Source organism: Wasmannia auropunctata, unplaced genomic scaffold (genome assembly GCF_000956235.1).
Source record: "Wasmannia auropunctata unplaced genomic scaffold, wasmannia.A_1.0 LD336057.1, whole genome shotgun sequence".
Classification (NCBI taxonomy): domain Eukaryota; kingdom Metazoa; phylum Arthropoda; class Insecta; order Hymenoptera; family Formicidae; genus Wasmannia; species Wasmannia auropunctata.
Genome location: NW_012026833.1, coordinates 402317 through 425415, shown reverse-complemented (window position 1 = coordinate 425415; position 23099 = coordinate 402317). Strand labels below are relative to the sequence as shown.

General features: G+C 43.3%; 1 protein-coding gene across 1 annotated transcript in view; it reads left to right on the top strand.

Annotated features, from left to right (window-relative positions):
* The window catches only part of LOC105450685 (T-box protein H15-like), a 55260-nt gene that overhangs the window by 9874 nt on the left and 22287 nt on the right, over window positions 1-23099 (top strand). Inside the window, exons 2-3 of the mRNA XM_011690636.1 lie at window positions 14897-15152; window positions 20256-20529. Of these exons, the coding sequence (XP_011688938.1) occupies window positions 14897-15152; window positions 20256-20529 (530 nt within the window). The remainder of the gene's footprint in view (window positions 1-14896; window positions 15153-20255; window positions 20530-23099) is intronic.

Sequence of the window (23099 nt, the reverse complement as noted above, 5' to 3'; positions counted from 1 at the left end):
GACGTTTTTCGATTTTTTTCAACAATCAAAATTTCCGACATGAGTTCTGGAGAACAATATAGCGAGTTAGATAGTTCGGTCGTTTCTTCGGTAGATACGCTTATATATATGCGCCATAGCTGGTGTCTTTATGTAAATCTGTCCACGATGGTCCTCTCGTGCTGCTTGATGCCGTTGTTTGCCGACGTTTGTTTTCTTGCACCTTCGCTCGCTCGCTCCCTCGCTCGCTCGCCCGCTCGCTCGTTCACTCGCGGGCGAGAAATTTAAATGAGATGTTAAAACGAGGAAAGTACCGTGTGTTGTCGACCGACGGAATCGACGGCCGTTAGGCGAGATTTATTTTTACTATCGGCCGTCGAACATTTGCGTTAAATCCGATGTGTTACGTATCGCGTACGGGGAACCGGTATCGCCACACCGGGCATAACTGCGGGATTAAGCTCGGCGCGCGCGCCCGCGCGCTATCGGCCCCGCGCTTAACGTTTAACATTGTTATCTCAACGCCGGAGTTTGTTTGAGTTCGCCTGAACTGGCCTGAGAGGTCGATGGGTGCGCGATACAAGAGAGAGACGAACGCGGGGCTCCGAATTCGGGCCGTCGCCATACTTTTCCCCGTTGTTGAGAGAACACCGTGTGTTGGTATATTCAGAAGTGAATTTATAGTTGTACACGCCCCTGGGGAAGTCGCAATGCGGAGGCCATGATAACCGATAAGTCGTAAGAAGCAGAAAAGCAGGAAGTTCCTTCAAATATTTTATCTCGCGCGATCGCGAGCGGAATTGATTAGTACAAGCACTTTGGTATACTTAGCGATAAATATAATTTATCTCTCTTTCCATATCTCGCTCTTCTTTCCGATGTAACGAAGAATTAAGAATATTCTACGCTGAATGCAGGTTGCTAGAGATATAAAAGTAATAAAACGAGATTTTTTTTTAGAACTATCCATTTTGTGGCAATATTATCGATTGTAAGGTGACGTAGCTGTATCTCATCTGGAACATCAACGAACTTATAAAACTCGTCGTGAGAATCAGGAAAGCAGGAAATCTCTTTAGACGTTTTATCTCGATCGCGAACAGAATTGATTGTAACAAGCACTTTGGTGTACTTAATGATAAACATTATTTATCTCTCTCTTTCTGTACTTCGCTCTTCTTTCCACGATGTAGCGAAGAGATTAAAAATATTTTAAATCAATATGCTAGAAATCCTTTACAGAAATCAAATTTAACACTGGACAACATAATAATGGATATACTGTACAATATAATAATGGATATAATAATGGAAATTACTTATTTTGAACCATAGTGCACTGAAGAATAGTGCCCTATCTTGTGCTTTTAATACGCAAATAACTAATCACTACTTTCCATTATTAAATTTCTGTAAGAGATGTGAAGGCAATAATACGAGATTTTGTTCCGAGAACCGTCATTTTATGACAGTATAATTGTCAATCGCAGCAACGTGACACGCTGTATTTCATCTGGCGCGTCAACGATTCTGTGTTATAAAAACTCCTTGGTTCGGCCGGCATAAATTTTGCGAGCGCGCTGCGAAGAATTTTAATAGAATTAAAGCCGCGCGTTCGTCGACGCCCCGAGTTTCTTCGAATCGATTTCGAACGACGACTCGCGGGTCCTGAGGGCCCTGCGTTTTGAGTAATCGCAGACCCTTAAGCCCCCCCCCCCTTCCTCCGTCCTTTTTATTTCTTCACGCGCGCGCGCGCGCAGGTGCGGGGCCTCGCGAATTCTCGATTGAAACTCAGCGGGCTCGCGGACGACGCGAACAAAGCGGGTCCGAGGGAGCGCGTTAATTCCCAAACGGCCCCCAGGTATCCCCTGGAATAAACGGTAGCTCGTTTTCACGAGCCGGAGCTCTCGGCCCGAAATAAAAGAGCGTCACGGGGACATATAGGGTTTCGTCGGAGTGTCAACCATAATAAATAGCCAATGACTTAGTTAAGCGGGAAGCTACTCTCGACCGAGAGCGCGAAGTTACGACCGGCCGATTCCGACCGGTCGGATCCGGTCGGTTTGAGTAGGAAACAGGTGGTGGTGGAGCGACGTGTGAAGACTCTTTGTGAAGCAAAATGTTTGTGAAAACAAGACATAAAGATATGCACGCGTTTTGAGTCGAAAGTTGACACAACTAATGAATGATATGTAAATTTCGTCATATTAATGATAGGTGCACTAATAACAAGATTAAGAAATGTAAGAATAATAACAGCTTACTACCCACAACTTCAAAAGATTTTATTTAAAATATATTATTTAACGTAACTGAAATAAAACTATGAGCAATTATTTTTACTAGAGAGATTATTTATCTTTTTATTTTATTTTTTATCTTCTTTAGAACAGCAGAGAAAAATAATAATGATATAATACAGAGTTAATTATCTTAAATTAATAAATTATTTTAATTGTAATGTGTAAAATTGTCCGTGTATTAATGATATAATGTCGTTAATACACAATTTTACACATTATACAATTAAAATAGTACAACGATGTAATCTGAGTCATGAACGAATATATAACGAATACAATCCCTTATCCTCTTTATTAATAAATTGATACACGCGATGGTGTAACACAGTTAATTATTTTAAATTAGTAAATTATTTTAATTGTAACGTGTAAAATTGTCTGTGTATTAATGATATGGCATCGTTAATACACAATTTTATACATTACAATTAAAATGATATAACGATACAATCTGGATGTGAGTCATAAGCGAGTCACAATTATTATCTCTCTCTCTCTCTCTCTCTCTCTCTCTCTCTCTCTCTCTCTCTCTCTCTTATTCTTTTTATTAATAATTGATACACGCGAGCCGAGACGAAGTGTTGACTGCAACGGAAAGTGCAGTCAACATTTATCTAGTCCGTGTCCCTCATTCACGTCGTCCCACTTCGTTCACCCACCTGGTTCACGCCGGACACTTAAACGATCGTTGACACGAGGCGGGCGTCGAAGACGCGATGGTTTTGAAGACGATTCTCTCGTTCAGACCGGGCGCGACGATTCCACTCCGAGGTGGTCCCGACAACCCGCTTCTTCTCGTCGCAATCGGGACACATCGCCGTTTCAATCAACGCGTTTGGCTAATAAACGCCAAGTATTGCACGATGCAAGAATTGGATTTAGGCCCGTTTTCACAGTTCACGGTTAACTCGATTTAATTCAACTCGCTTTATATTTTTCTAAGAATTAGAAAGAGAAAAACAGTAAGTTAAACCGAGATTAAAGTTAATCTTACATTTGTGGAATCGGGCCTTACACTTTCTGCTAAACGAAATTATTGCGAATCAGCGTTCGATCTTGTTAGTTCGACAATCGCGCAGCTGTCGTATATCTCTGAAATGTGAAATGTGTATACGGCAATCTCGCAGGAATTAAAATGTTCTCGCAAGGTGGTGAAAAACGCCGCTGAAATATCGTGGAATAATCCTCGATCGACAGCCACGCGAGACACCATATTATGACGTATTTTACCTGATCACAGTGATTCCTGCACGGCAAGAGAGTTGTTGCAAGAGAATTAAATCGTTTTGTAAGATTTCGCGGACAACTGGCGTTTTATCACCGTATATTTTAATTTATCGGAATATCACGTTACGTTTATACGTTACGGCAAGCGATCGTCGTCACACAGTCTGGGAAATACGTGATAAATGTACACGTATATCGTGTTATTACCCCATTCACGTCGGTACACACGCAGATGTTATTTAGTTCGTTAGATAAGAGTTCGCGGCTTGTGATATTACACTCATTACCCGACCAACGTTTCACGTCGGAGATGGACGAGCGACGACGTTGTTTTCGAGAGGCGAAACGCAACGTAACCGCGCGGCGCGCGCGGTTATTAGAGAGGCGTGGATGCGGTGCTCGAGATTACATTTCGCATTCCTCCCGTTCCGATAGTTTTGCAAATTGCCGGTAATGACAGGCGATCGGGGCCGATTTTCCAGGGTATGGAAACCGTTCGTGGAAAGCAAACGGTACGCCGGGCATCGAACGATGACGATATGCTTCGTTCAGCCGCGATTACACGCCGCGTTCTTACTCGGGTAAAACCGATTGGTTTGTGCGCTCTGAAATCATAGACTGTCTCCCCCCTTTCTCTTTCTCTCCTTCCCGCCTGCCCACGGAATCTTACCGACGATTAGGCGATCGATCACCAGTTCCTGATGTGTAAACCGGTAAAATGCAGACGATATAATTAGAAAAGAATAACGGAGATTGAAATTGTACAAATATATATGAATATATGTATACAATAGTATTTTAAATAATAAAATCCTAACAAGATTCCCAGAATAAAAAAGTATGAAAATTAAGTATGGCAAATGGAAATCGGCGCAATTATTGTTACGCAATTTCTGATTTATACAAGATCTACTTTATTCGCACGTAAAAATCAAATGTTTCGGCTATCCTTTTTAGCCATTTTCAGTGATATTGAATAAACTCTCGCTCTTATTCTTACACAGTATTTTAATTCTGCAAATTCGCGAAATATCAATTGCAATACAATAAAGTGGAATGAGCAAATTGCAATAAAAAATTTTTCGGATGCGACTTCGTCGACTTTTGAGTGTCGACTTGTTACAGTGCGACCGCCGAAACCACTTAATTATTCGTATCCGACGTGTGATATAATTATTTTGGCATGCACGAACCGCGCGCGAGCATTTCGCTCGAATGACTCGGCGATTACGGCGGACAATCCGCGGAGAGGACCGGTTCAATTTCATAATAGCGAGAGGCGGGCTGCAGGAAGAGAAAACGAAGGAATCGTCGAAGTCATCGTCACTTCGTTACCTCTGTCGAGAGCGCGGCGCAACGTACAAATGACAGTGCTTGAAATACGAGGCGCGAACGACATTTGTTAGCGCCTTCCTGCCACGCTGACGCTCGTTCCACGGTGATATCGAGGAGATACGCATATAATACACGAGAGAGAGAGAGAGAGAAGAGAGAGAGAGAGAGAGAGAGAGAGAGAGAGAGCGAGCGAGAGAGACACGGCCGGCGGGCTAGCTCGGCTCGGTTTGCCAATCGCGTTTCCTTTCGCGTTTCCGCGTGTTGGCGTGTTTGCACCAACTCGGGCGACACAGCGTTATCTCTCAGCCATTGTCAAGTCTCATATTCATGCGACGGGATTTCACTATCGAATACCTTTCGTAACAATTTATAATCGAATATTTTTAAATCGAAGAGAGTCACGGATAAAAAATAAGAAAGAAACTTTCAGAAGTTTGAATGGCGAATTTTTTTTTTAAAGCAAAATTATTTTGAAAAATTGTATTAAAAATTTTCTGGTTTTAAATCCTCAGAGGATTTTACATAGCTTTACATCTGCAAAAAAGATTACTTTTAACATGGCGTTAATGTTAGCGTGAACTACTCTTGATGATTAACGTAACGACTACGTCGACTAATGTAATGAACTGGCCTTGATCCCAATAGTAGGCGATATTAAAATGCTATTAACGTCCGCATTTTTTTTTTAAATCGCAGTTTCTTTTAGCACATTGCGTGTCGAGCTGTGTGTATTCGCCGTAAAATGTTAACTTCTATCTTTTTATTGATCATGAATCAAGTACACTCTCAAGTTTGCCGAAGTCACGCGATTAAATATTTTCTCGATAATATTATCTACGTAAAGAGAGAAAATATATCTGGTTTTATATTTATTTCTTTTCTATGTATATAGATATACGTGTGTGCGTATGTGTATTTTAGAAATATGTAAATAAAACGTGTACAATATATTAATTATTTACATGGATTTTATAATTAAAAGAAAATTGTAACAAAGTTCTTTAGAAAGGGAGAAGAGACTGACAATGAGTGAGAGATGATATCTCGTGTAAGTTAATATATATGTTAGTTTTATTTTATATATATTAAATAATATTGGTATATAATTATTATTTAATATATATTTGTATATAATAATTTTCTAGTATAACTATTTGTATAAATTTTTCTACTTTTCTCAATATCTTTCTTAACAGATAGATATCCATTGTTTTTAATTATCGTTAATTCCAAACTCACATACTTTCTTTTCACATCCCGTCAGTCCCGTCATTTATTGGATTTCCGTTCTCTTTCTGAAAAAAAATTGTTTCGCGAACATTGACGCGAAGTGAGACGTCGAACGGCCTCGAATGGCGTAATCAATTTTTTTGCGTATGTCGGGACGCGACCGCGAAAGTGCGCCGTCGTCTTCGGCGAAACGAGGAAGGAACGCACCGCGTCACGCTCAGATTAATTTACGTTTCGCGAACAAACAAGGTGCCGGTTTTAATTACCTGTCGACAGATTGATTGATCGATCCGAAGACGTTCCTTTCCTATCGTCCGCGATCAGATACGCCGCGTCGATACTCAATTTACCTCGTTGCACGGCAAACGCGCCGGGGACTTCCGCGCGACACACACAGTTCTTTTTCCCTCCGCGCGCGGTCGCGCGCCCCGACTTATGTCCCTAATTTACTTTTCATTAATGACGGATCGATGAGTCGGCGTAATTCCGGCGACGTTCGACAGGGGCGTTTTTTTTTTAATACGCTTTCCGCTATCTTAATTAGATATTTAGGCCTCGCAAAGGAGAAGGGCGGAGGGAGCGCCGCGTCGCTTGTGTTATTAGCGCGGAGGATCCGTTATCGGCGCTAAATTAAAATGCGATTCGAAGAAAACGGTCGCGCGATACCGCATACATCGGTCTCGGTAATATAGTTCGCGCGCATATTCCTGCCAACTTGCGAATATTTTTGATTTTCGGTGACAATCGTAATTCATTCGCGCACGCTGCGCACGCTCGTAAACTTGTCTCCTCGAACAGACGTCGACTTCCGCTGGAAAATATTTATGATATCACCCTCGTTTCTGCAGTTTTAAATTACATTGTTAACTCTCGGAGTACCGCAGTTATATATGTATTTTCTCAGAGTGGAAATTTTATCTCGAGAGGAGATGGGAAATTCTCTCTTTATTTTTCATCTGGAAAAATTTAAATGCGCGAGAAGCGTATTTTGTATCGTTTTTCTTATCGAATTTAAAGATCAAATTTAGATATCAAGTTTCTATTTAAATCACAGTGACTTCCGCAATATTTCTCGTACACTCGGTTGATACAAAATCAATTTCGTCGCCACGTCGAGTGTTCCTGTTACAAACGCAAAGTGAGAAGACATCAATTTGGCGATTCTAACGAGTTCGTTCGCGCGCAATCGGATCAAACGGAGAGACGAGAGAGGGTGGTGCTCGTTCCTCTCGCAGCGCTGAGACTCGTAGATCGTCGTCCGCGCTCCACAAGCCGTTTCAATCTGTCCCGCGAGCGCTTTGATCCGCTTCGCCCGCGCGCGCACTCCGCAACCGTAACTCACGCGGCGTGTCGTAAAGCCGAGCGAGATTCGCCAAGAGGCGAGACGCGCAGGAGGCCACAGGAGGCGGCTCGTCATCCGTTTCGTCAGTCGTTTAACACGGCCGTAGATCGTGTCGAATAAAAATACGCGGATGACGGACCACACATCGAGAGAGAGAGAGTCTGCAACAGTCGCTCGCGTACCTATACGTCTCCCCAATTATGTGCCGTCGCGCTCCAATAAACACCGGAACACTTTCCTAGCGACTCGAATGAATCAGAAGATGAAATAATTCTGCGCTGAACGATTATAAAATACCGAACGTTTCAATGCAATTGTTTGATCTTTTCAAGGCGATGCCGAATTTCGTTAGCGTCGCTGTTTTTACCGATGATTTGTGAGTATATATGCGTGCACAGAAAGAACAATTTTGCTGGATCCAGATCTGAAAATAATTTTTGTTCAATAATCAAAATAATTTTGTGCAAAAGTCAAAGTAATTGCTAGAATGAATTGAATATCGTTTTATAGCAATGCTTATCAATTTTAATATTCCAAAAAATTATTTTCAGATCTGTTTTCAGCCAAATTTTTAGACCTTTCAACAAAATCGTTCTTTCCGTGTAGAAATATAATTTAAAATTTTCCTCCATCTATATATATATTACGAATGTGAAACCGGAGGATACAATGGAAAGTGTCTGCTGTCAGTTTGACGCGAAGGGGACGGTTACGCGACTTATCGAACACCGCCGTGTCGCCAATTGTGCGTCCGCTTTACGTAATGTACGGTGCCGCGACCGCGGCGAAAATCACTGGTTTCTTGCGGCCGGCCGCTTATTTGTGCTGCGTGGCGACGTCTCGAAAAAGCCCGGCGGGTTCCCTCGTCGGGTACGCGTCTCCCGCGATCGACGTGACGCAGCAGGTATCGCCTGATGCCGGGCTCTTATCGCGTCAAGACGGCCGCGACCCTCTCGCTGGCAACTTAATCACGGATATCCGAGGACGCGCCGATTCTCTCTCTTTCCCTTGTCGCTCTCGTCTGTGCCTCTCCGCAATTAAGCGAGGAAACACGCTCGATTTCAGGCCACGCGATGTTCCTGGGAAATAACGCGTCTCGCGATTCACGTCGTCGTCGTCGTCGTCGTCGTCGGTGATTATATTGTTTCTAATCGACGAGCGTCGGGCTCGCGCACGCACGCGACAAAATCGAAGAGTTCCCCCTAATTCTCAATATTTCAAATTAAATCTTCTCATCGCGTCGCTGTTGAGAGGAAATGAAAATAGCTGAAGGCGAGATTGAGATTATTAATATTGATAATAATTTATTAGAGCGCATTAATTAGATTAATCTTTAATAGCGTAAATTAAGACGTTTGGGAAAGGTTCACGGGGTTAGGGACAGAGATAGGAGTAGAGAATTAAATTTAAGAAAGAGAGAGAATGGACTCTGTTAACTTGCACGATACTTGTACGTGCTCGAGAGGATTAAACGATGCTTTATCCAATTTTGAAGAATATAATCCCCATGCCCGGAGAATCGTGCGAACATCTTCACGTTCTTCGCCACCAGGTGTAAGCATAATTCCGGCTACGCCCATCGAGTTGTATTAATGAAGCGATATCGATCGGCCGTTTCAGAATTTATGTACTCGATCTCGCGGCTGTTAAATAACTTCTTCGCGGAGTGTTAAACGCGCGCGTAGCTCGACTTGTGCAGGTGTACGTGGCGGGACCTCTCTCTCTCTCTCTCTCTCTCTCCCGCCCGGATAATAATCGTCGATAAATCGGCGTATCGGTGCCGACGGTAATTAATTATTGCTTTGTGGTTATCGGCTCTCTCGCGGTGGAAACGACGACGTTGCGTGCGGATAATCCCTGCCGACGAAGATCCTTCTATATTGAAAGGTTCTCCGCGGCGGCGGCGCGGCCGCGAGAGAGCTCGGAGCGCAACGTAAATACAGAGCCCGGCGACCGCAAGGGACTCTCCGCGCGCGGCGTTTTACGGCTAAAAGCCGGCCGACGAATGAAGATTACTGTTATTGCAAGTGGTAATTCGTACCTAATATTCCGCGATGTGTAGCGGCCGCCCGAGGAGGTTTACTTATTGCGCAAACAAGTCGCCCGGTTTAGCGGATCAAACTGCTTTTAACCTTTCCCAAAGCGATTTATTTGTCTAAACATCAGCCGAACGCTCTTTAGGAATGAAAATTATCGGAAAGTCAGAGAGAGAGAGGCGTGTATATTATTGAAGAAAATAATATCTATTGGTGATATAATATAATCTATGTAAAATGAAGGTATAATATATGATACATAATTAATAAAAATGCAAGTAATTTTCTGTGCAAGAGACTTTATTGACTCTTTTTAGAATTTTCCTTCGGTGCTTCGTTATCGAGAGATTTATTTCCAGAATTAGTTTAGAAAGTTTAAACTTATTACACTCTTCTTCAAGATTAACTCGATAAACATTTTTCGAAAAAGATTTTCCAAATTTTTCAAACAAACTAAAGATTATAGTGAAGACTAATTGAAGATTTCGAAATACGCTGTATATATGTATACTGCATTAAGCAGAATTAAAGTTTATCGTCCCTAGACGCGCGGATCGTGTTTAAAAATCTGGAATTATACATTTGCCCGGATCGCAAATTATTTGCCGTATCAGCGGTGGTTAACAACCAGGGATCGGCGCGCTAAACACCTTCCATGTTGCACGGTTTAATAAATACGTCCACGCTCGTGAAGATATAAGTTCGATATGTACGTATTTTCTGTAATTTATCACGCGTGCTACAAAGATGCACGTATAGAGAGGCAAGAAATATACGTAAACGCGCGGTACCGCCACGCGATGCGAATTGGCGATGTTGTAATTGCGAGATAATTTACATAATTTATGCGTCGTCGTGTGTGCAATATTCATCGTAATCGCGGACTTTCGATACTCTATGAAACTTATAAAATACATTTCGTTTAAGATACAGCGCAGGAGGGTTGATCGGCGGGAGAGTCGAGATACGTAAAACAAAATGGATATATTACAAGCATTTATGCATTGTAATTTACGCAGAGTGCACTATGATAATTTACGATATTAATTTATATGTACCAAGAAGATTGTTCTATGCATACAAGAGAGTGCAAGAAGCGCTCATTCGATTGTAGAGTTTATCTCTTTATGGAGCAAAATTTTACTTCTTCTTTCTTCTCGCTCTCGTTTTCTTGCGCGTACAAGAGTCAATCGCAAACCGGGAATCGCGAACGGCCGCGTTTACCGCAAAATGCGTGCAATGTAAATACGGGAGCGAAGTAACGGAGGACGTGACGATAATTTACATATCGAACTGGACGAGTAATTCGTGGCACGTATTACCGTCAATCATTTTTTGCGGCCGACCAATACCGAATCGTCGAACTTTCGAGGATCATTCCTCCTGTGTGTGTGTCTCTCTCTCTCTCTCTCTCTCTCTCTCTCTCTCTCTCTCTCGCCGCGGTTTAGGCGTTGTTAAATGCAATATGACTAATGCCCTCGATTATGGCACACGGCCGGCGAGCGATGTAATGAGCGCGCGGTAGCGCCTGGAAAAAGGATAATTATCCACTTACGACTTGGAGGCTTGCTTTAGTTTAGCGTTACTACACGGAGAATTTTTTTTTAAATTTACCCTGCAAATCATGTTTCATCATTAATTATGGGACAATATAGTATTTAGGCAAATTTTACTGTGCACTACTACTAATAGGATTTTGCAGTAAAATTTATTGTATAGTGCACAGTAAAATTTGCCTAAATACTATATTGTCCCACAATTAACATGATTTTCAGGGTAAATTTTAAAAGAAAATTCTCTCCGTGTATAAGCGTAATGCCGACCAAGAGTGGTGGTATGTGAAATTATAACCTACCAGCGACTTAAGGTAAACCTAGAGAGATTTTATTTATCAACCGCGTTACTTCCTCGTTTGTATATCAGTGAGAGCTTTTATCTTGAAGTGAGATTGAAAAATCGCAACGTGGATATATATATTTCGATTAGTTATCTTCACCGCGCGCAAAACATACATCCGTATATAAAACCTAAATAATTGAAAGAACTGCTAACATTAATCATGAGATATATCGGGATGTTGGTTTTTCAATTATATATTATATATTTAATTACATTTTTTGTATTATATTTTATACATGAAATTTTTTTATTATATACTTAACACAAAAGCAATTGTACTTGGCAGCCTGCAGTTAGAATAGTTTATACATATTTATATCGCGTGGTGCCTCCGCCCTACTTTCGACTTATAGTCTCGCGTCATTTTAGCGATGTTGAAATTTTCTTTTCTCTTTACGCGCACTTTTTCCGACAAGGCAAGAGAAACGTAGACTACCACGGTGTACCGCGGCATTGTAGTGCACGGCGATCAATTGCGAATTTTCGCGGAGAGAAAACCGGAAAAGCGCGGCGATGAGGCCATAATACCGAGACGCGCGGCGCGCCGGATTTTACCTTATGCCGAATGGACAATTAATTCCTCGCGCGCGCGCGCGAGCGCGAGCGCGCGGCATCAACGTGCAAAATTGATAGCCGGCACCTGACATACCAGCGAGGTCGGTACTTCGTAACTGCCCATTACGAAGTTTATTACGGTTTCCCCGTGTACAACGGATGGAGGCTCTTACCATGGAAACGCGAAGGCGCACGTGGTAAATACGTGTGTCCGCGAATTACGCGCGGGAGAAGGGACCTGTTAAAATGGCAGATGTGCACGGTCTCGCGCATTCCCGTTAGGTATAAATAACTCTGATCTCAACCGCGCGAGCGGCGTAGAAGGCCCTTATCGGTTATAAGCCGCGAAAAATTGCCGGCGAATTTATATACCTATTTTAAAGTTAAAGAAGTCGCGTCGCGCGCGGGATATACTTTTCGTCGACGCGGCGGCTTACACGCGTTGCACAAAAATTTATTCCATTTTATCGTGCGAGTGAAATCAATTTCGCGTATCTCAATTTTAATTACCATTCTCTTAAAATCAAGCTTAATAATTTATCTTAACAACGCGGAGTCGAAAGTCGTTAAAACAAAATTAATCCCTCGCGTCGGCCGGCCGCGACGGGTCACATCGCGCGTCCGTGGCGCGGCGTTCAATCTTCGCGTCTACAATCACATCCTGTAGAAATTCGCGTGTATCTTGAAAAGAGAGCTCGACTTCCTGTGTCGCCCGCGTGCACAGTGCGTCGTGGCGCAACGATTAATCACCGCCGACGGCAATACGTCGCTTTATCAGCCGATTACTTTTCCCTTGCGTCATTAAAATCGGAAACAATCTGCGTAATAATAATTGTAAGGCCGCGGCTTTTCCCCGCGCGGAACGCTGCGTTCGCAGCGTTATTTTATAATCGGATCGCGATGCCGAACCGTCGAAGGCGCGGACCCCGCTTATCGCGGCCGCGACCGACGATATATATATTATCATCGATAGCCGGATACCTATAACTACTGCCAAATGGATTACGCTTATTAGATTTACATCGGTGTGATTGAACGGTGCGGAACTATTATACGTGGACGACACTACGCGCCGAAACCGCGGCGACGCGCACGTAAACGTTCGCGCGTATAAACGCGCGCGCGAGAGAGAGATTGGGGCGATTTACGTGAAATAAAACGTCTAAACGAGACGCGGTGTCTCCGAGTTAATTCGCGGCATTAATCAAGTGAGTCGTTTTAATCAACGGTGATTTTCTCGGAACCTTATATATACCCTCTCGTGCCGTATCTACCAAGTGCTTTGACACAGCCGCGATACGATCTCGTTTCCGCGCTGCACAATAAAAATTGTCCGATGGTATCTTGATATATATTTAAGAGCGAAAACAAGAATTTAAGGTGGATTAATTAAGGTAGATAAAACATTTACGTGTGTCATTATTAATTTTACATTTTTTTTTTACTCAAACTCTTTAATGTAATTTTATATTATGCGTTAAAATTTTCGCGACACGATCCAAAAAAAAAAAAGTACACAGTGGAGCGACATTGTTTTCGATGCATCGTCCGTTCCCGTCCCCAGTATTTTCAGCCTCTCAACATTCATTTACTTTTCGATTAAAATCTTAATCAGAGACACTCCCTTTCTTCATTATTCCGCTAATAGAGCTGTCGAATAAAGCGATAAATAATCGCGCGTCACGAAAGCGATTTTTCATTTTGCACACGCATACGTAAACGGCGAGAATTTCCTTCGCGCGGGTAAGGGTCGAAAAACTACTTGGCGGGTTCGGAGCGCAAGTAGTATGGATGCGGCGCACCATAAAAGCGTATACGGGGATAGATATTAATCGGTGCCGAGGGCCCGTATACGTATACGTAATTTAGAATCGAGTTATCGCAATGCGTGTTTACGCGCGCGCGCGTCGGCTCCTTCGGACAAAATTAATAACGATTTGCGGTAATGGGCGGCCGCCCGTAAATTACGAATCGACGAACGCGGGGCCTCGTTTTTAATTTCGCTCGCCGCGCGCGAAGCGGCGAAAGTGCCATGCCGGCCGCCGCCGCCGCCGCCGCCGTCGCCGCGCCGAGGAGCGAAACATCGTCGCTGCGTATTATAGGTACGTCGCGAAACGTGGCACGAACGGCGAGATATAACTGTAATTGAACGGCTCTTAAATATTCATCGAGCTTGGTTCATTCACTGGTTAACTCCCGTTCGCCGTTCGCTATTTTAGTTTGACTAAACGGCCGAACGGATAAAAACGAGCGTCAATGACGCGGCGGTGATAAATGCCGGTCCTTAAGCTCGGCAAACCTCCGCGCTCGCCGCGTACAGTGAGGTTTTTACTACGCTTCAGCGATCCTCGATTTTTATATCGGATCGTGCCGGAAGCGGTTTCCCTCTCGCGGTCGTTTCCGGTTGCGTACCGGTTGTGTACGGCGCGCTATAGCTGATGGCGAATAAAAACCGCGCGGCCGCGGCCGCGAGGTGGATAATAATTCATAGTACGAGTAATGACGCGGCGACGAGTACGTTCTGCGGAGGATAATTCGGTATTACAGAGAGAGAGAGAGAGCTTATATAGACACACATTAAATTATATAGACATACATTAAATGTTTTTTTTTTTTTTTTTTTAATATCGCGCACACGATAATGCATGAAACCGAACATTGCTTTCTAAATCTGAATCAGTGGATATAGTCACTGATTATCAATGGTTATTCATTGAATGCATCAGTCCCAAGTATGTCACTGGTGAAATTCAACTTCATTGACTCTCGAAAATCACTAATAAATAAGTGAACAATCGCTATAATCGTTGACAAATCAGTGAACTTCGCTGTTCTCGCTAATTGCACCACGGATTTCGGCTCTGTTTCACTTATTTATTAACAATGCAATGCGTTAAGTTGGATTAGTTATAGTTACTGACTCGATCAGTGACAATCAGTGACTTTTTCCACTGATTCAGATTTAGAGAGTGCGAAAATGTGAATTGCAGAGAGGGAAGCCAGCGGTTCCGGGGTCGCTCGCGGCGCCCCGCCGGCTTCGGAGACGGTCAGTCCGGAGGACGAGCCGGAAACGGACGATACCGGGAGCACGAGCGGAAAGGGCGTTTCGCCGGTGGTGAATCCGCTGCTCCAGGAGCGCTCGAACTGCGAGGAGCTGAGGCACGTCGTGTGCCACCTCGAGACCAAGGAGCTCTGGGACAAATTCAACGAGCTCGGCACGGAGATGATCATCACCAAGACTGGCAGGTAAGGTCGAAGCACTCCAAATTATCGACTTCCGCTGCCTGAAAGAATATATGATCGATATCTGTGGATTCGTAACGCTGATTTATTTAGCCGCAGTATCGAAGATAACCGCGCCGCGGGCACTCCACATCGGATGGATATCGATAAGCTTTAATCACGCGATCGTCGTGATTGTCGGATTTTCAAGTTCAACCGCGTCGTGCAATTATTAATTGCTGTAGTTAAATCGGTCTTTTTTTTTGTTATTACATCATAATTTCAATTTTAAAGTCAACCTTATTCCTAGCATTTGACGCATATATTACATAATTCCGTATTGTGCAACGTGATTCGGTAATACGTACAAATCGCACGCAATCAGCAGTTATCTCCGTCAGCGTCAAAGTTGACGTAACGAACGATAAATCTAGAATTGCGTGCAACAATGCTTGAAAGCCCGAGATATGATTATTATTTTATTGTACATTTATTGTAACATTGAGATGCTTGAGATAGAGTGAGAAAGAATGGTGTCGCGCGTGTTTCGCGACGATTAATCGAAGGATCGTAGTCGGAAACAATTCCAGACTCGTTTCTCGAGGGGAACGGGGGAGGAAGGGGGAGGGTTAAACGCGCGCGATCCCCCCCGAGGCAACCAGATGCTCCGGGGAATTCCCGCGGGACGATGTACCCGCTAATGCATCGCAGGCTGGGATTTCTCTCCTGGACAAACGTCGGGGCGATTGACTCTTTCTCATTACTCGCGGCCGCTCGCACCCCTTCGGCCCCTCGTGTCCCGAAACCGCCGTCGACCCTCCCCGGGGCGATGTCGCTGCAAACTCAATCACGTCCTGCCACGGGTCACGACGCGACACCCACGAAAATTCCCGTGGGGGGACCCGGCGATAGAAACCGGGGCTATAGGGTTAGGGCGAGAGGTGTCGTTACCCTGAGCAAGCTGTCACTCGCCTGACACGTTACACCTAAACATAAGCAAACGTCCTAATCGCATTGAAATTACGATCCTTTAGTCGAGCGGGAATCAAGCGGCGGGAAGGGGGGGACGGGGTGGTAAAGCGGAGGGAAAAACGATATTACTCGGGGAACAATTAGCAGTCTAAAAAGTGAGATTAATCCTTTGTATACAATACGCGAGGTGGAAATTATAATTCTCAGCGAAATATGAAGTAAAAAAACATAAAAGTATACTGAGAGAAAAATATTTTTTATTGTGACTATAATTGCATGGTAAAAAAAATTATGATTAGGAACACTATTTTTCTAGTTATTATCACTATAATGTTAGTAATTGTAAGCTTAGTAATAATAACGTATAGTTTTATACGTATAGTTTTACCAAATATGAAAGAAATTTACTACAAATTATAATAATTTCAAATATTAGTATATCCTAAAATATCGAAATATATATATACATGAATGAATGAATTAAATATTTTTATGTAGTAAATGTAACTGTAATTATAGTAAGTATAATTATTTTGTTAACATTTGCTTACTATTGTAATAATAATTGAAAAATAAGTAAACGGAAAAATAATAATATCAATCATAATATATAACTATAATGCATTGTTAAAGCAGTTATAATTTGCATGGTTAAATTAATTATAATCTTATAATTGTCCCCAAAATTCATTATAAATTAAATATTCATTATTAATTAGTTAAATTATGGTCATTCCAACTATATTTTTTTCTCGGTGTATGAAATGAGAGAAACACAGTTTTAAAAAATTCACAGATTTTGTCACTGTTTTAAGGTAAAATTTTCAAAGCTGTAAATTATTTGTCGGCAAAAGTCTTTTATGCGATTCTTATTTACAAGAAAAAGTTTGGTTCGGTAGAGAGGGAAGAGAAAGAAAATTGGCGAGAATATTAGTGAGATCGATGCAACTATCTATCCTGCGGTAAGCCGACGTTATTTAACAAGTGACTGGAGATCGCGAATAAAAAAGATCCGCTGTAGAACGCGGTATACGGATCATGAACTCGGAAACGACGGCGGGAGAGAAAAGAGTAAAAACTTAAAACGTAAAACTCTTCTCAATTGGTTCGGGAATGTAAAAACGCGCAGCGAGCTCTGATCGGCTGGGTGAAACGTAAGCTTTAACACACGTGTACACGTGCAACATTTCCGCTCGCTCGCTCGCTCGCCTCTTTGGCGAGTAAACAAATTCAATTGCGGATAACAAGAAAGTAACTATAATGCAACACGTCGTATATATTATAAAAAGGATAAGAATGCGCGCGCGTGCACACACATACACACTATAATATATACTCACTGCGGTAATATAAAACTGCGAAAGAGTTAAGATTACCTGAGCGCGCAGGGGGCGAATAGACCGGGAAGGAGGGGATCGGGAGGAGAGGGGAGGTAGGAGAATAAAAAGCGGGGAACGAGCTGGTGGCAAGCTGGCGGGTTAAATTGCTATATTGACCGTCAGTCAATTAGTCGGGGCCGGTGTAGAAACCGGGCGAGCTTATGCCAGTTTATAAGGGTCCTTGGGACGAGAGCGCGGTGGCGACCGGAGGCGTGAGGATTCGAGTGGGTTCACACTGTGAAGGGGGAGAGAGAGGTCCAGGGAGGGATCCGCTCTCAGGGCTGCCTATTCGCGGAAGGCAGTCGAGAAGTTTTATGTTCGCGGTTTGTCTCGGGGGGGGGCTCGCGATATACCACCTTCTCAAGCATATATCTTGGACTTAACGACGGAAATGCTAACATTGGACGCGAAGTTAACTATCGACGTGGAATGGTCCTTTGTATCGATGTGACGTCGTCCTGCAGGACGGGCTGATCATGGAAATTCGCATTTTTAACATATTACGCGATTATTTAGATAGAAAGATAGAAATAACGTAAGGAATATGGCGTAAAAATCCTGTTTATTAATCGATTAAAATTGTGAAAGAATTACATTCAATTAAAGTCGGGTTTCGCAATTCGCGGTTAACTCGATTAACCGAAGTTCAATTCGCTTTATCTTTTTCTAATGTAAGAATTAGAAAGAGGTGAACAGTAAAGTTAAACCGAAATTAAAGTTAATCTTACATTTGTGGAACCGGGCCTAAATTGTGCTGCATTACAAATGATTTTAATGCCATCGCAGAGAATTTACACTTTTTTTTTTTAGTTTATCACCAAAATTCTCTTTTGTGCATTTGCCAAGTTTTTTTTTTCGCGGACAAAACAATATAAATCGAGTCTTTAGCAAGCAGGGTCGCCAGCCCTGGGCTACGATCTAACAGGATGGGGTGCGAGGAGATGGTCGCACGGAATGACACTGGCGGGTGTTCTCAAGGAACACACCGGGGGGGGGGGGGGGGAGAGGAACTTTCCGGAAGAGAAAGGAGGCGGAAAAGATGGGAGGGACGACGCGGCCGACGCGCGCCTAATTGCCCGCCGCGACGGGCAACATCCCCGGCTCTTTATTCGTCGTAGGTTTCCCCGCTTCCGCGGGGGATTCTTCGCTCCTCCAGCTGGGTGCGCGCCTACTCGTGCGTCGGTAATTAGATCTGCGTCTTAGCGACATTGGTCGACGCTCCCTTCAGCCGTCAACTTACCGCCCCTTTAGTGTCCCTTAGACTTTCCGCCAGGCAGTCCTGGAACTACCCTCGGCGCGCGACCCTTACTCCCGTCTTTCTTCCATTATACGCTTCTCGCTGTCTTTGGAGATTTTCAGGACAGAGTTTAAACCTTACGCTCTGCTCATGGATTTTTTTCTTTAATTCGACAACTTTATGTAATTTTCGTTGCAAAATGCGAAGCTGTAAAATATTGATCATGTAAATTATAGAATGTATTTCGTTGTGGTTATATATTCAATATATCTTGAAGATTTAATGTTCTTCATTTCGTTTAATGAATATACAATTTAAATTTTTATTTCATGTACCATAATTTTAACTTTTGCTTACTGATTAAAAATTTTTACCAATCTGAACACGTCTTGTCTGAAGGATATCTGAAGGATTGTCTCTATCCCGTATTTTTAAGGATTTCTATGCCCCCGGCGGCGCGGCGCTCAGACCGAGTTTTCAGACACATCCTGCATGAAGCCGTTCCACCGTCATCGCGGAGAGACAGGAATTTTGGCGGATGATAATCCGGTGGAAAAAAAGTCGCACAGACATTCTTGGAGTTCGTGTCACGAGAGAAATGGTCGCGAGAGAAGGGGGGCGGGAGGGAAGGGGTTGAAAATCAGACACGAACGAGGGAGAGAGAGAGAGAGAGACGGGAGCCCGGAGGGCGCGCGGTGTGTGAGAGCGCGAGAGGGTGAGAGGGCCCACCTTCTCTCCCCTCGTTCAATTCATTAACAAAAGACGGCTTGATAAATAAAAGCATTACTCACACTCGTGGCGCTGGCGGGATGAATGCATACCGAGTCGACAAGGACCGAGGAGAAGACGTAGATAAGATCGGCGGGTGTCCCCGCGTTTTAGTGGTCGAGCAGCGGGGGGCCCGACACGGTATTAATGTTTGGCCTCCGAGGCAAAACATTCACGCCAGCTCCCCTGCCCCCGCGGCCCCCCTCGCCCCTAATCCCCAGTCCGGGCCCGTCGCCCTCGCGCCCCTGTGCCGGTCCACCCCCCCCCCTGCTCCCTCCCTTTCTTCGCTCATTCTCTTCTACGTGATCCCCTTCGGGTGATCGTGAGCGGGTCAACTCTAAAATTATTGCGAATCATTCCGGTTCCATTGATTGCCAAAATGCGACACTTTTGTTTCGTCGAAAATATTCCAAAGAGGAATTTTGGTTCTGTCATTAGCGGGATCAGGCGAGGAATCAATTAGATCTCGGTTAATTTTATCTAAATGTTATAAACTATTCTAGGAACACCGCTTCATAACAGAATCGTCGGAAGACGATTCTGGTTTATGGTTTCTGTATCGAGTTCAGGAATTAATTAATAACGATTTAAGGAATTATATAGCTGTATAATTTACATGATTTTCGTTATACCTGCGAGAATTGACATTTTATTAATTTGAACGGCAATTAGTAGTTGGAAATTATTTAGAAGTGATATTTAAGTTTAGAATATTCTATACATCTCTATTTTTTTTTTTTTTTACCGAGGATACGTTTGATGTTTGCGCAGGCGGATGTTTCCGACGTGTCGTGTCTCATTCAACGGGCTGAAGGCGGACAGCCGATACGCGGTCCTGATGGACATCGTGCCGGTCGACAATAAGAGGTATCGGTACGCATATCACAGGAGCTGCTGGCTGGTGGCCGGAAAGGCGGATCCGCCGGCGCCGGCCCGGCTCTACGTCCATCCGGATTCGCCTTTCACGGGCGAGCAACTCCGAAAGCAGGTCGTCTCCTTCGAGAAAGTCAAGCTCACCAACAACGACATGGACAGGCATGGGCACGTGAGTATCTTCAGAAAAAAAAACTTCCTTCCCGTCCCCCCCGAAGACGTTCGTCCTGTCTCATTAAGATCAATCGCTGCGAGCTGCGAGTTCGCGCGCAGATTGGCGCAATAATTGAATTGCCCGCGATAATTTCCGTCAATTTTCGAAAGACGTTGAATAAGTAAAGACGGGAGAAACGGAAAGAGCGTGTTAGTTTCGTTGTCGCTGTAATCGAATTAGGGATTTTCAAGCTCAATGAAGAGCCGGTGAATAAAAACTTAGCTGAGTTCAGCGCTGATCATTTCGCATGAATTATCTTCGTTGCTTCCGGCGTTTCTATATCGGCCCGCTATAAAAAGCGCGAGATCCGACGAAGTGCAGACTCCGGATTCCGCGTAGCGACGGATGTGTTAAGTTTCTTATTGGATTAATTAATTAATAAGCCTCCGTTCGACCGCGTCTATTTCTCGCGCGCGAAGGCATCCGGTTAATTCCTCGTGACACTTGTCACACCGCCGCGAGGATCGAACTCTATATTATTAAGTTCTTACAACTGCGAGATGAATAACTTAATCGCGGCGTTTACGTATAGTAACCGCGCATCGATCTCCCGACGCGAATGTAAAGTGTCCTGCCTCGCCGGTTCTATGAATGATCTGCGAACCGGTGACAAGCGAGGTGGAATAATAAAATCTACGGGAACGCTTGCTCCTTTCTCATTTTCAGCTTTCAGTATTAGAGTATTAAAAAGGATAGAAACACGTATCGATTATTTTTATGCGAAAATAAAAAGGCATAAAATGAAGTTTAATTTCGTGATATTTTATTTAGTAATTTTTATAATCTTTTTTCTAAGTTATTTAAAAAAGATGACCGAAATTTTTAAATACTGTTAGAAAGACGTCAATTTTTGTGATATTTGACATATTAATATTACAATTAAAAATTCTAAAATTATTAGGTAAATTATTATAGCTTTATATTTTCATGATTACCAGGAAAAAATATTTTTTACGATGAAATTCGATGTGTAATTAAGATTTTCTAAATCTTTACATCTCAAGAAACAAGATTCAACAAAACAGAGCCGCACACGGAAAGAACAATTTTGCTGAATCTAGATCTGAAAATAATTTTTGTTTAATAATCAAAATTATTTTGTGCGAAAGTCAAAATGATTGCTAGAATATCAAAACGTTTTATAGCAACACTTATCAGTTTTAACATTCCAACAAATTATTTTAATGATTCAATAAAAAATCATTTTCAGATCTGTTTTTAGCAAAATTTTTAATGTCTTTCAACAAAATCGTTCTTTCCGTGCACTTTTCAAAAAAATTATTCCCTTGCCACATCTCGTTTAGCTAGTTTTAATTGCCGCATTATGAGAACTCTATCGAACTGTCAACATTTTCGAACGGGAAATTTTTCATGTTTTTTTCTCGCGAGAGAGAGAGAAAGAGGGAGAGAGAGAGAGAGAGAGAGTGGGAGCAAACGTGGCCGTGCTGAGACAACTCGCGCATTAAACTTTAACACGTTACTCGGCGCAGCTGCGGCTAAAAGTACGACATCGTCGGCGTCGAAGACAGCGAGTGCACGCCTACCGCGTCCTCCGGTTGTTGCATTAATAAATCGACCGGCATCGATTGTTAGGTTCAACAAAGTTCAGCAAAGTGGAACGCAACACACGGTGGCATTTCGCCGTGCGTCGCGTAATAAAAGCTCTTACACCGCGTTTATCTTACTCACTCACACTACACGCCGTTTCGGAATACATTTTTCTACGGATAATTTTCTTTTTCCATAACCACGCGCATGACGTGCGACACGGCCGCGAGTTTGCAGCTGGTAAAGTTCAACGGTGATGACATTGCGAAGCGCACACGAGAGAATTTTGAAAGGCGTGAAGTTACGAGAAAATGAAGTGATGACGTACTGGTGATTTTTCAATGTGTATGAAGATTACATTTGCATTTGGAAAGAATATCACTGTGTGTGTATATACATATATGTATAGAAAGAGAAAGAATTAAAGAGAGAAAGAGAGAGAGAGAATTAATTGAGTCAATTCTTCACGTTGCTTTAAAATCAAAAAGTCATCAAGGATGTCATCGCCGCGAATTCAACCAACCTCGCGACCCACCGCACGCTGCACACACACACACATACACACACACACACACACACACGTTTGCAAAAAAGGAGAGAAAAAAAAATGACGCCGATAAAACGAATTTCATCGTATAGCGCGATTTAGTCGCTCCACGGGATAATTTGACAGTCCGTTGTCTCGTTTGTCATAAGACACGGGGGAATCTCAGCGTCTTCGCCCACCTCGCTCTTCTTTCGACCTCCCTTCCTCCTCCTCTCCCTCCCCCCCGGTTTCATTGTCAGCCCGAGCTCCTCTTTCTCGCCGGCGCATCGGGGCCCTTAATTCATCGGATGACTGACGTAAATAGGAACTCCGATCGGGGCAGCGCTTCTTCACGGTACTCATTTTGTATTCAGGGTATTACACGCTGCCAGACGCGGGCAAAGTGATTCTTTTGAACGGTAACCGGGATGAGAGAGAGAGAGAGAGAGAGAGA